General features: G+C 35.8%; 1 protein-coding gene across 2 annotated transcripts in view; it reads left to right on the top strand.

Moving 5' to 3' along the window:
• The first annotated feature begins 7,676 nt into the window (after positions 1 to 7,676).
• The window catches only part of LOC128678713 (cyclin-dependent kinase inhibitor 1-like), a 36,951-nt gene continuing 29,865 nt past the window's right edge, over positions 7,677 to 14,762 (top strand). Inside the window, exons 1-2 of one of the 2 annotated variants that reach the window (XM_053760461.1) lie at positions 7,677 to 7,797; positions 9,115 to 9,568. In XM_053760461.1, coding sequence (XP_053616436.1) covers positions 9,181 to 9,568 — 388 coding nt within the window. In that variant the 5' untranslated portion in view covers positions 7,677 to 7,797; positions 9,115 to 9,180. Of the gene's footprint in view, positions 7,798 to 8,846; positions 9,569 to 14,762 lie in introns of those variants that run through there. The other variant, XM_053760460.1, reaches the window with a different exon arrangement.

Below are 14,762 nucleotides of genomic sequence, written 5' to 3'. Positions count from 1 at the left end.
GGTTCGACATAAATTTTTGTATTACATGATTTTTAGTTTCCATGTTTGATTCCACAAAATCATTTTGGATACCAATAATAAATAATAATAATATCAATAATCAGCCCGCAGGGCAGCTTGTGGCGAGCTGTTGGGAAGTAGCGACCCCACGGACCTGAGTGCTCCCAGGGGAGGCCCCTGTTCCTCACCTCCGCCTTCCTTCCCCAAGGTCGGAGTGGAAACCGAGAGGTAACAGGACCCCTACCTCTGGCTTGCCTTCACCGGCCGGTCAGAGAGGAGTCGCGAGAGCTATATGCTCGAAGGGTGGAAGTGTAAAATGTCATAACGCCGGGGGCGTCTGACTGGATCACCACGATTTCGCGCCCCGCAGACTCACCTCTCTACACCCTTAGCCGCTCACGCCAATGTTGCCCCTTTGGCGCCAATCGCGGCGACTGATTTGAGGGGCCCATCCAGTGAGCGGCGAGTCACCACCTGCCACTGAATAGTCAGTTATCATGATTATGGCAGGTGACCGAACTCTTTGCAATAGCCCATTCTCAGTCCATCCAAATTTCATTATATAGACCAGTATTTCTTTCCATTATTCTGCAATAGTTCACACTCCCGCCGAGACCTGCTCATGGGCATATTATTTCATTGGTATATCCGGGAGCGGGTCTTGGCGGGAGACCTACACAACATCAACATTCTCCAAAGGGCCTCTACGTGTTGGATCCATATCCCCACGCAAGCCTCTCAAAGGACCGGACTTAGTGCCGTGAATCCCAAAAGGAGATACAAATAATTATAATCAAAAAATTACATGAGTCATTTTATAATAATGTTTCTCTAATTACTTAAGCAACAATCTACAAAACAAAAACATAAAAATTGATAGAAGTGCAATGAAAATAACCAATATGTTTTACATATTGGATGTTTGTACTCCACAATATATTTAATATCGTACTTAGCATCCTTTAATATATTATTTCTTGTGCTATATCTTGTTATTAATAAAACACATCATCTAGTGTGAATTACACCGATTTACTTTAACGTTCACTTTTACCTGCGCGTCGCTGATGGTTAGACAAAACAGGTGTAGGTACTTGTCGTTTTTCTGCGCAGGTTAAAGTTAACGTCAAAGTTGACTGGTGCGATAAACATTCATACTCATAATCATAGTTATACTTAACAAAACAGGGACATAATTTTTTTTGTGTTTCAAGAGTATGAAATCAATAAGCGATGTAAATTTTAGACCCGAAATTGAAAATTTAATATTATTCAAACGACTCAATACGTTTCTCTGTTTCTTTCTTCTTCACACTTGCTTTTTTGAATTGAACCCTCCGACAATCTCCATTCACGTGACAAAGTCTTGGTAAATATGTACTTTTGATTATATTTCTTATTCTTATGCTTGTATATGAAACTTCGTAAAACATTTCAAAAGAATATATTACTTAGATGATAAGTGAATTAATAAATTATGTAATTTATGTAATTTTCGATCATAAATAAAAAGTACAAATTGTTTTTATCTGACATGGTTATAATAAGCTTCGATCTGATTAAACTATTGCCCGCGGCTTCACCAGCGTAAACCCACGGGAACATTTATTTTTCCGGGATGAAAGATCCATAAAGTCCTTTTCTGTACTTCAAACATTATGCAATATTTCAAGAAGATTAGCTCAGCAATTAAAGCGTGAAGAGGTATCAAACAAACTTACAAGCAATTAAGTTTAAGATTAGGGATTCATATGATTGTATAAGAAACTCCACAAGCATAGATTTATGTAAATACACTGTAAAATGTAATTTATGATCAACATACAAATTCTTGTTTTCTTCTTCTTCTTCATAGTCATATTCCTCATGGTTGAGGGTCGTGATTATTACGTGGAATGAAACACACAACAACTTTCTTGGCATTATTAACGGAGTGGTTTGCCATTGCCTTCTCCATGTCACACACAATTTATCTTAATAAATCAATCAGTGTGCAGGTATCCTCACGATGTTTTCCTTCACCGGAAGCAATTGGTGGTCGATGAAAACTAACTATACATGAGTCAGATTGGTATACAAACTCATGTGGCACGAGTAGGATTCGACCCTGGGACCTTTAGATCCACAGGCGGGCGTCTTAACCATTACACCACCACCACTCCGACTATGTTTTACCTGACATATAATAGTTTATATTAGCTTCGGTCTAATTAATACTAACGCTATATACAGACATTACAATAAAAGATACGTTTTAACTCTTGCGAAATATTGAATATCGGCTATGTAGGTAGACCTATTAGTTTTAATATTAGAAGACGGGGTATGTGGTTGCGCCCTAGAATGAGACAGGGAGCCTTAGCAACTGATAGGCGACAAATAGCATTCCCAAGAATACTTGACGTCAGACAGGTTGTAAAATCTACATTTTTTTATTATTTACTGGAATATATAAATTGGAATAGGAAAACTTATTAGCTTTAACTTTAGCCTAAGGCCTTCCGAGACAATGTGAATTTATTTCCTTACAGCATCAAGATACATATAACTAGCTGCGCCCCGGGGCTTCGCTGACGTGGGAATTTCGAGATAAAAAGTAGCCTATGTGTTATTCCAGGTAGCCGTGTACCAAATTTCATAACAATCCGTCCAGTAGATTTTGCGGGAAAGAGTAACAAACATACGTATGTTTGTTACTCTTTCCTCATAAACTTTAGCATTTATAATATATAAGTAGAATGTTAGAAACATGTATTATTTTCATTAAAACTTTATTGCAGAAAACTCATACTGATGTTGTATTGAGGAATCATCGAGATATCTATCGATTATGCATGCACCCATCAAAAACTGCTTTACTCGATAATAGCATAGTATGTATGGCACCGAAAATTTACAACAAAATTCCAAATCAATATAAAAGCTTAAATTTAAATCTATTTAAAAGGCACCTCAAGTCTTTATTAACTGATAAATGTTATTATACTTTAAATGATTTCTTAAATTATAGACTCGGATAGAATTTAGTGCTAGTATATACATATATAATTATTTTTTTGTGAGGAGTGGATTTGTAGTGGATAGCATCCACTACAAATCCACTCCTCCGCATATCCGCTCCTCTTTATTTGTTGATATTTGCATATCTATATTCGGTAAAACATGTAGGTTTAATTCATTTTGACATTAATTTGCATATTTGTACTCATGTTTTTGGCAAATAAATGTTTTCTTTCTTTCTCAATTTCGAAAAATACATTAAGTGGTACTTAATGTTAAAAGCATTATCTAACATTTTCCTATCATCGTTACTCCGTATAGACCTGACAAAATAATGAGCTATCATTGCCTCTTCAAAAAAAAAATAATTGAATTTATTATACAATAATTTTTATTATGACGTGTATTGTATATGGGTCGTATGAATGTATTTAACCAATTCGAGTTCATTTTGCTTCCGGGTATCACAATCTCGTAAATGCCGAGCAATTTTGTCATTATCACATGATTATCAAATATATTTTTTCTTTTAAAATGAATTTCGAAGTGAAAGGAGATGTGACGAAGCCCTTTAGACAAATATTATAATTATGCCGGGTTCTTTCTTTTTTGCTAAAATCATGTTCTATAACTTCAAGTTATCGAATCACTACCGAAAATAACAGAAAAGCGACAGAAGCGATATAAGAAGATATTAGATACATCAACTTTCCTTTTATAAAGCCGGCCACGTGAAATAAACTAGTAAAATAATATTCAAGTCATTCCGTAAAATAGTCCTTCCACGATGGCTACCATATCATGAGACCTTTATTTAAAAAAATAATCAAAGTGTGAAGCGGACTCACGCTCTAAGGGTTCCCTATATTTTGTCTTCCTTTTTTTCCGTATATTACCTAATAATTGTTTTCATATTATTTCTTACCGAATTTAAAGATTCATAATTTCACATCTCCAAGCTATTATAGTGCGTATTAAAATATTAATTTTAACTTTGTACTACCAAACCACACGTTTTATCGATAAATATTCTTGAATTGACAATTTGACAGCGAAGTGGCATTAACTCCGTTTTTCCTTTTGAAGTAGGTACATAACCCTAAAAGGAACTGCAAAATATGTGCACTGGTATGCCGATGGGGGGGTGAAAAGTGGGGGGTAATTGGCGGCATCCTCCTGCAATCACGGCGGGAGCACGCGTGGACGCGTTTGTACTAAGACACACGGGGTGATTTGTGAGACACTACACTTTTTAATTTTTCCTTCCGATGGAGAAAAACACATCCTTCCGATGGACACCTGTATTCTGGACAAAAAATATATTTCAAATCCTCAAAACAAAGCCCTTTCATTTTATATATAGTTTGCGAAACTTTTTTATTTTCATTTGATTACCCCCCAAAAGCAGCCTCAAAAATAAAAATGCTGTCATGATCGGACAGACAACCAGACTTTTGTGATTTTATAAGGGTTCCGTTTTTTCCTCTTGATGTACAGGACCCTAAAAATAAAACAACCAAATGCCACCGGACAGACTTGCCCTGACTTGCTTACGTTTGTTGTAAACACATGGTGACAATTTAAATAGTTAATATATGTCTCTATGGACAATACAAATGTCAGAGTTACAATACAAGTCGTGTAAAGTCTTCTGACATGACTTATGCATTCCACAACAAATGTAACTCGTTTGCTATAAAAGTGGTACCTACAAAGACCAGCGTATAAACGTAACGTAACGTCATATTTGTGTGTCCACAGGTAGTTGACAGAGGCCCTACAGAGAGTGCTGTTTCTCGGTGCCCACGGTTAAAAATCACTTCGTGTGTCTCTGACCTCCTCGACTCGAGCGCAAGATTGGCACCTGTCAACCGCTGACACATGCGTATGCGCACACAATACACGTCGTTACAGTACGACTGTCCGTCTGTCTCGCTGCATGGCCACGCTAAAAGTGCAATTACAGACGTCTAATTGAGTGTTTCTATCTAACTGTTGCTAAGGGCAGCGATTTATAAAGGTTATTTACTTTTTAATGTCGATTGTAGAAACATTTTTTTTAGCTTTTTGACAGTTTGTCGTGGACAGAGATGAATTGCATGTACAATTCGGCAGCATTCTATTTCTTGAAGGAATCACGAACAAAAATATACAACTACCAAAAAGTCATTTTTCCCAGGGACAAAGGGAACAGAAACAATACGATCGACTTCGTCCGAGGGGAAATGACTACAAAAATGTGTGTCGAATTAAACCTAATAATCTGACAAGAAAAGATTTGCAGGACCGTTCGAAGTGAAGAAAACATTAATACTATTGCAGTAAATAGGTACATAGGTGAATAAAAACTATTTAGCCGTATGGTTGTCTTGAGATTCCTCCTCGTCGAAAAGCTTTCCTCTTTCACCTTAGAAACCCAAATACATCGATCGGGTGTACCTAATTTTAAAACGAACTTTCACGTATTGTTTGTCACCGATCAATTGGTATTCTAAATCAAATCAAATCTTTGCTTCCTTCATGTCATACAAGTCTTTGTTTACAATAAATAGTAACAATTAAGGACCCTGATTGGCGCTGCAATGGGAGAAGGGCTATATATTTTCGTCAAGTTTATGTTATTTATTATTTATTTTAGATGTTGTCGCGTGTTTATTATATTTTATGTATGTTTATATTTAGGTAAATTAATAATAAATTAATAAATGTAAAATTTTGTAAGTATAATTTTTTTTGCCTTTACTATGTAAATTTGTCTTCTAAATATTCATTGATTAGTCAATAATTCTTTAAGATGTTGCAGGAACAATTTAGTGTCTTCTATATATTTAACGGCGTTTGGGAGTTTGTTGTAAAGTTTTATAGACATGACTAGAGGGTTGTTATAGACAGGAGGAGGAGTTTTATAGACATTCTATATACTTACTAAACGAATACTATCTACAGTAGCTACTTATTTACAGCACATGTTGAAAAATGAATGAAGTGTGTGTGTGTGTTTCATTCTACATTACAATGTGTTTACCAAATTTTTAAAGTGTAAACAAACACTTGAATTATATAAAAAAACACCTTTATATTTCCTAAGGCAGGTGATAAAAACATATGTCTATAAAATCTATACGACATTTAATTAATTAACATAAATATCAGCTGGTATCATTTACCGACATTGTGTCTACGCCTTATCAGCCTTTTGATGGAGCTTCCTTCCTGTGAAAATTTGGGTCAGTTGAGAGGTCGTCGACACTTGCTAGTTAAATAAAATTAAGCCTTTAGTTTTGATTCGGACCAGAGTTGGCAGACTTTCCAATTTTGGCGTCACGAGAGTGAGTCAAAAATTGACTCAAGAATTTGTTGGGCCTTGAATTTGACTTGACTTGATTTTTTTACTGGGCCCGGGTTTTGAGGCGTCACAGACCTTAATGCACAAACGGGACCACACAAATAAATTTTTGACAAAATCCATAAAAGTGTTTTAAATTCTCACGAAATCAAGCCTAACTCTCATATTGTAATCATCTGATTACATTAATTATGAAATTAATTCGTATAATTATTGAAAAATACATCTATATTTTTTTCCCTTCCCTAAGGAAATTCCAAATATTAATTAGGTAAACCGAAGAAAGTGCGATACAGTCTTCTATACAAAAAAGTCCAAACATCTGCTCAAATCACGGAATTTAAAAAAATCTTCCTTCAGCGGAAATAGTTTTTGTCACACTGACATTGGTTTCCGTTATACCCATAAATAGGTCAATATGTCAAAATGCGCGGTGACTGAAAGATTTTTTTCACATCTCATGCTCGTAAAGTATGACATTTTAGATTGGATGTAAGCCGCCTAAAATTTGGTTTTAAGCTCTAGGAGTTTAAAGGAAATTCTTCGTCTACGTTTTTATGTATGCTCAAAAGCGTAATCTAAAATCTCATATTTAAGTGAAATTTTCTGGAACAAAAAGAGAAACCTTAATCTAAACAGCAACTTGCCAAGACAGACGCTTACGAAAATGCGTATTATTTTCTTAGATCTCAAATTTGCTAAAAGTTGATGACACTTTAGATTAGGACTTGTAAAGCATAAAAATAAACACGACCTCAAAGGAGTCACATATAAATTCGCTACAGTTTTAATGGCTACCTCCTTTACGTCATGGGATGGTCCACGTCATAATTATACCATCATCCATATCAGTTCAATTCGAAATAGAGAAATGAGTTCAAAAAATGCAAGAGATAGACGCAGCGACACGACAGATGAAACTAAAACCAACTTTGTAGTAACAACATAATAAAGTATTACAGAAAAGTGAAGATGTTCCTTAATGAATAAAATGTATAATATTATAGTATACCTATCAAATGGAATCACTGTTTCCATAAACACTACCAAATCATCATCAAATTTGCACACCGATAAATAAAAGGTGCAAAGTAACACAATTAAACAGTTGTAAGTAGGTTTAAATAACTATAAACGCTAGCGTAATAAGTTTTTATAATGCGCATAACACACGGAAGCTAAACGCGCCAAAGGTTTTTCCACAACTTTACTCAAACTCACCGGAAAGCGACACATACATTTCCCGCCATCCGGTGGTTCGACCAACCGAAATTTGGCGCCTAAAATCGCGACAACCAATCACGCGCTTGGCCGCCATTTTCAACCAATCACCATCGAGCCCGCGCTCGCGCCATCGCGTCATTGTCATATCTTGAAAATTAGTACTACGGTGCAGTGAACCCCGTTGATAAATTCCTATTTTTTCCTAAATATCAATAAATTTTGCTCAGGTAAGTGTCAAAACTGTTTTTAAGTAAATACTTTTATGTCAAACGCATTTTCTTGCATCGCACTGCGATACTATACTCCGTAAAACGCAATTATTTGTCATTAAAATAATATTTAACAATAACTGCGACTAATACTAACATAAATGTTTTAATTACAATTGTGTATGTACGAATTCAACAGTACTAATTATTAATTGTTATCGAAAATGTTTTAGATTCAATTGAAAAATTGAGAAATCGTGACACTAGTTCAGAAACAGAATCAAGTTGATCGTGTTACGGCAAAATGGCGGCGCTGTTGGGTGCGCTATTAATATATTTGCTATCCCGTTCATGCGCTACCGCATCGGCAGCGCTAGAAAGGGACACATATATTTGATAAGAGATTTAAAGTAATGCTGCACACGTAACTAGACACGTCCCAGCTTCATTCTTCGTAAACAAGTTGATTTGGTGTTGCCATTTTTTGACGGAATTTTACCAATATCTAAGGGTGTTTAAAACGCAATAATGACCATGACGTCGGTGCATAAAATAGGTAAAGTTAGGATTGAAAGTTTATTATTACAGTCACATAAATTATTATGAAAATTTATTTTATTCCAGTTATAAATGTAAAAAATATTTTTGCTGTGGTATTTATGCCACCCATTAAATATGCTTTTTCGTTTAATATTTATGACATATAAAACTAATAAAAGATAATTTTCATTTTAATTGTAATGTCAATTTCTCAAAATATTAAAATATCATCTTAAAATTTTAATATTCTAATTATTCTTATAAGATTTACATTGAAGATTTATTAATCCAGTAATATAAAAAAAATCATTGTACTAATATTACTAAGTAATTTGCATGAAATTCATCGCTAGTCATTTTCCAGCGTTTATAAAATTGACAACAAAAGCGGGAAATAAATATGACGCAACACTGTAAATCAGAAGCACGCGCTGACGACGCCAACGCAACGCAACAAGTAGCGCCGCCTTGTAGGGAGAAGTGGAACTAACGCTGCTTTAGTATAACAGGTTTGCTGCCTGCCGCCGGATGACGCGAGCGCTGTGATCGCGCTTCGACCATTTCATTTCGTTCCCCCATTTTTTTTATTAGTCGACGTCTGAATGCGTTGCGGATAGGTCGTATCGCGTTTTGTTATCATATCGTCGCGTCACTCACGACTTGTTTACGCTTACAAAACTAATAACAATTGATATTCTTATTGGTGCGTGATGAACAGAACAGTTACTCAGTTGTTACATTTATTATTATCTATTGCCGCGTGCTGTGACTGATTTTTGACCTTGTTTGCGCTAGGTAAAGAGCGTGGTGGATGCTATTGGTGAAGTGCGTCGCTGTGTAGTGCGCTTGGACTTTGAAGATATGTCTACATTGAGTGTAAGAGCCCCTGGCCTGACGGCCACATCCATCCTCGACGCCAAGTCGCTGCGAATCCGCGGTCTTACGACACTCGACGGCGTGCGAAGGAACCTATTTGGGTGTACAGACAGAGAAGAAAACAGAAGGTTCGCTGAGCGAGAGCTAAAAAGGCAGTCCGAACTCGATAGTGAGAGATGGGGCTTCGATTTCGCAAATGAAACGCCTTTACCGGGTCCACAAAGATTTGCTTGGCAATTGGTACCGGCAACCAGTGTTCCAGCAGCTTTGAGGAGGGCACCGATGACAATTACGACTCCAAATCAGAATACTACTCCACAGGAGAAGAATATTTCGAGTCCAGAGCCTACCAAAACCCAAAAGAGGATGACAGGTGAGTGTTTGTTTACGTTTTTGCTTTTTTATGTCATTGTCGTAAAGGTTGTATGCAATATACAGCCAAAACAGTAACACGAGTATTATGATGCTAAAATTAAACGTCACGCATTGGAATAACAATTGCATGACCAATAGAGCGACTAGGGTACCAATTTTATTGATAACCTTTACATTAGCATGGTTATTGAGTACACGTTCTAAGTTGTGTCGAGTCGCGTTATCCAGACAAGGCAAGGTCGTATTCGTTCAATTTTATTGCAAGGCTATAAAACTGCACTGCAGATTGACTTTTTATTTGTTGCTAACCGCGAGTTTCCTACTCAGTGTACCTACGTAGAAACAGTTAGATTTTATCTGTTGAATATATTTCAAATCCTCGAAATGTGGTGACCTAGGTATTCATAAGGGGCGCATCATGTATTCTTTGTTTTATGGCGGCATTTCTTTTGTGCCAGTGCCTTTGCTATGCGTGCCTAGGTAAGTAGGTAGGGCCCACTTAGGTAGTACCTACTAGACTAATCCAACAAAACTATTAAAACTCATGTTTACTCAATTAACGTGATAAGGTAGATATATATAGGTACCTACCAAGATAACCCTACTACGCATCACAATCGAATATCACTTTACCTATCTATTTTACACTATATTACAAACGTTAAAGTTGTTTTACTTGGTGTTACTATATATTAGTTACAAGAACTACCTACACTAAAAACTAAAATCTGTACCTATTATTGTTTTTTAGGGAAGTAGTTACACATATCCAACGTTTCATACCTATTAAATCCTGAAGTAAGAAGCGCCCCAGTCAATAATGTTAGTAGACCTACCTATAGTACATATGAGCTAATCATTTTCACTACAAACAGATTACCAATTCATAAGTCTCAAATGTATATGTCCAAATCAGACATTGGACCACTGGGTGACCAACTGACCAATGAGGTGCTTGTTAGGTAGAGTATCACATTGCGTCGTAAGTGTTAAGGCTTGTGTCGTCTCTGGTATCATAAACTTCTTTGATGGGTATTTATCGTATCACTGAACAATAGGCACGTAGTCGTAAACGTAACGTAGAATGTCGGAGACCGTAGATAGATCAATGTAAAAGTGTTATTTTATTTTATCTATAATATAGAATGCTTATTTTAATGCTTGCGTTCGTTTATAAATTTTACTTATTTCAAAATAAAAGCTATACCTATTTCCCACTCGAAGTAGTAGTAGTGTAAGCATTTCAGCTTTTTTTTTTGTTTGGACAAACGCACGGCTTTGAGCTCCTGTATTTTGCACACTGGCACCGCTCCCCTGTATTAAAAGAAAAATAACAAATGGCCAGTATGCAAAATTGTTTTTTGTCCACCCAAGGTGTCAAGAAGTTCATATAAAGGGTCCAATCGGAAGCTTAAATTAAATAATTAGCACCTACATAATTAAAAATTAAGATTGCATTCTAAAGTAATTTTTTTAATGTCCGTTTCTTATAAGGGCGCGCGCAAATAGTATTTATGTAGTTATTAGATTTTTTTGTTTGTTTTAATTCTGTTGTTCGTTGTTTTCTTATTGTTAGTATTGTTAAGACTGTAATAAGTAGGTGGGCAATGTGGTAATGAATGCGGCAACGTCTACAAGTCTACATCGGCTTGACCTAGTTAGTTTGTTGTGACACATTGTAGGTACCTACAGACTTCAGAGTACCTACTTGTAGTGTATCTCCCACACATGTCCCATTTTAGATCGCACATCTGTTAAAAACATCGTGGAATATAGTAATAACAAGTGACAAAGTATAGTAATTCATTTTGATAATTTTAATTCGTAGGGATAATCTTTGGCCGCCCCGCGTCTTTTGCATTGATGAAAACCGAATCAGACAATGTATAGTCATTGATGAATTAACATGTATTTAGCTTAGTGTACCTATAAATGACGCAAATTTATGACTCATACACGCGTTTCCCAACTTCGTCACTTTGACTTATTACATGTAAATGCTGCATAGGAAGCTATGCAATTGTGAAATAATTTTGTTCTATATATTAATTTAATCTAAATATACTTATATGTAATAAATATTCCAAATATTTATTACATATATATAAGTATATGTCTTTAGAGTTTTACGTAATATTTACATGAGACTAACTGTGACATACAAAGAAATATTTTGAAATGAGGTCAAAGTACATTACCTTATTAGTGTGTACCGTTAAACAAACTGTAATGCTTAAAATGTATTTATTACTCAAGGCCTTTCAGTAATATTCGTAGTGGCATGCTTTGTAAGTCTTGAAATTACAAAAAAGTATGATAAACCGTTCGTGTTATTTGACTCCAGTAAATGTTACTATAATAATGATTATTAGCAAAAACAGGTTGTTAGCGAAAGCGACACAATGAATCAACAGTTTTTTATTCGGATAAAAGTGAAGTGAATCCATTTCATATCAACAATGCCATCCAATTTGTCCTCATTGATTTTTTTTCTAGAAGTTTTCGTGCGAGTCGCTACCTTTTTGTCCAGTGTTCCTTTTGAACAACATTAGCAGTGTCTATTATATTTGTATAATCTGTGTATTTACATTTTTTAATCATAAAAAGAATGTCATTTTGATATCATAAATAGAACGATACGTTATATAAAATTTTAAAATTCGAAATGAGAACGACCCCAAAACTAGAAATTCAATCAACGTTATTAATTTGGCCAGATGTATATCTTTGAATTTCTTAGACGATTGGGGTTCACGATATTTCATTGTCTGAAACTGACCAAGCGTAGGGTCCGCATGGGGTGCCGGAAACAAATAAGTGACCCGATTCCTTCACCCCGTTATTTCTTACCAAATTACACGTCATAGTGTCATTGAACTGCAGTGTTTTGCATCGTTGTAACTCACAGTGGACCGCACAGCGGGGTTCCTAATCCTATGCACTTTTGAAATTGTTAATATTCTAAAAAGTTCTTTCACCTCTCGTCTATGGTAGCGCGGCCGAGATTTTTTGTTCGCGTCTTACCGTTACTCCTGCAGCGAAATAGGTATAATATAATGTTACACGAGCAAAAAAAGTTACCAATTAAATTCTAAATTTGCAAAGCTTCCGTCGATTTTCTCGTAGTATTTATTTCTATCTAATCCAACACGCATTACGCTGATTATATAATTAACACATAAACGAAGGAGCCTATTCCTTATTCGTATAGAAAAATGATGAATAAAACAGTAACATCATTTATGGATTCACTTTAACCCTATAAGGTGTACTGTGCCTACATACATACATACATACGTGTAAAGATGTACATTGTATTGGCACAATGCAAAATGCGACCCATACACGCATTGTTACAATACGTCTCAAATATACATGTTTTTGTTTGAAAATACATGGAGTCTTCGACTTTATTGGTAAAGAAAAAGATATTGTGAAGTTATCGGTTCAAATTGGTTTTATAAACAATGTTGTAGAAAATAAAAATCTAGATAACCATATGGGGTACTCGCATGTCCAAACACAGTTATAAAATTATTATTACTTGATCGTACTTAGGGAAAGCAATATTGATTTTTGCGGGGGGTCGACTAACAATAGGTTAATCATTTCCCCTTTAATAAAATCGCATTGTGCAGTGATACGCAGTGTCGTAATGACGCAGCGGCGCGTGCGCAAGCCGCACCCCTCGTCGCTCGGACAACAGACTTATTGATTTTTTAACTGTCATTTTCCTACACTCCCGTTTTTTGACATTCGAAATTCAAATGACATATGTATCTCGGTAAAATTATCTTCCACAGTTAACGACGTGTTAGTTTCTTTTTCTTTTTTCAAAATAATATTAACTTCAAACAACCCAACGATGTGATTGATGAAAACCAGTTACCATTTATTACTAGTGAAGCGGAACTTTTTAAAATAAATCCGGCGCTTATCAGACGAGTTTCAACAGACGTGTCGTATCGCGAAACGATGCGGGTGATAATTAAGAAAAAAATTGTCAACACACGTGTTCCAAATTTGAAATTTTGTCTGATAGGGGAATATAACGGTCGGCACACATCTGCTACCCCCGCGGCCGCGTAACTCACCCCCACTTTAGGGGATCAGCTCCAGTATGTCCCCTGCCGTATTTCGCTTCTAAATTCAAATACTGTAGGGATGACATCTGTTGAACAAATAAACGCAACGCTGTTAATTTGATACTAGTAAAATCATTTGAAATTGGCTCTTATTTCCGCTTGAAAATAACGGTTGTATAACACAGCCAGTTACAGAGAATGCTGAAAGACTTGCGTGCTTATCTAATACATACCAGTGAACACAATTATTGGGTAGAATGTTAGGTATTATATTTCTAAATTGCTTATTTACGGCACGCATTCCTAAAAGCAAGATTTCTCGAAAGGATTGCTGAAGATTTTTAATTATCGTGAAATTAATTGAGAATTTTATATATTTATTTTATTCTTTAGGCTTGGTATAAACGACAAACAATTTTTAAAAATAAAATATTTTCTTGTTGGTTTTGTTTACAAAAAAACGGTATGCACTCCGGGAGTGCCGGCAGAAGTGAAAACTTGAATATTCAACGCCGCTAAAGATGTTTTCACTTTATTTTTTATATTTGTTTATATCTAAACAATCAGTTGTCAAATTCAAATGACGATGTGTGACTTAGGTGACATGAAAAATAGCCACCCCTCATTTGAAGCTGTCGAGTGACGGAATAATTAGGCTCTGTTCACACGGCAATGTCACTTTAAGGAAGCTATAATTACAGTTCGCACTTGCAAGTGCACTTGCACATAATTGCGGTCGCCGAGTCGAAACTAATGCTTTCTCACAGTGGCTTCGACCCTCAGGAATCGATATGGTTCACCGCCTGTGACGGTTGCCCTGGACGGGATAAAAAGTAGCTTTTCGCATGGTCTAACGTCCTAGTAAGATATAAAAAAGGGTATGAACAAGGTGTACCTGTTCTTGCTTTCTTCGAAGAAGATGGAAAGGGTTGCGGATTCGGCATACATTGCTTGTTTTCAATTGCAGTAAATAAAAGCTCTCATACAAACTATGCAATGTTCGTGCATTCGCGTCAAGTCTTGTCTTGAGTTCGGTGATAGTGTGTAGCCTCCATAACGTGAACACAACACAATTTGTATTAGGTTGTCTTTTGCCTAAAGTTTTGT

The sequence above is a fragment of the Plodia interpunctella genome, chromosome 20, assembly GCF_027563975.2.
Source record: "Plodia interpunctella isolate USDA-ARS_2022_Savannah chromosome 20, ilPloInte3.2, whole genome shotgun sequence".
In the NCBI taxonomy this organism is placed as follows: domain Eukaryota; kingdom Metazoa; phylum Arthropoda; class Insecta; order Lepidoptera; family Pyralidae; genus Plodia; species Plodia interpunctella.
This window is presented reverse-complemented; position numbering and strand designations above follow the sequence as displayed.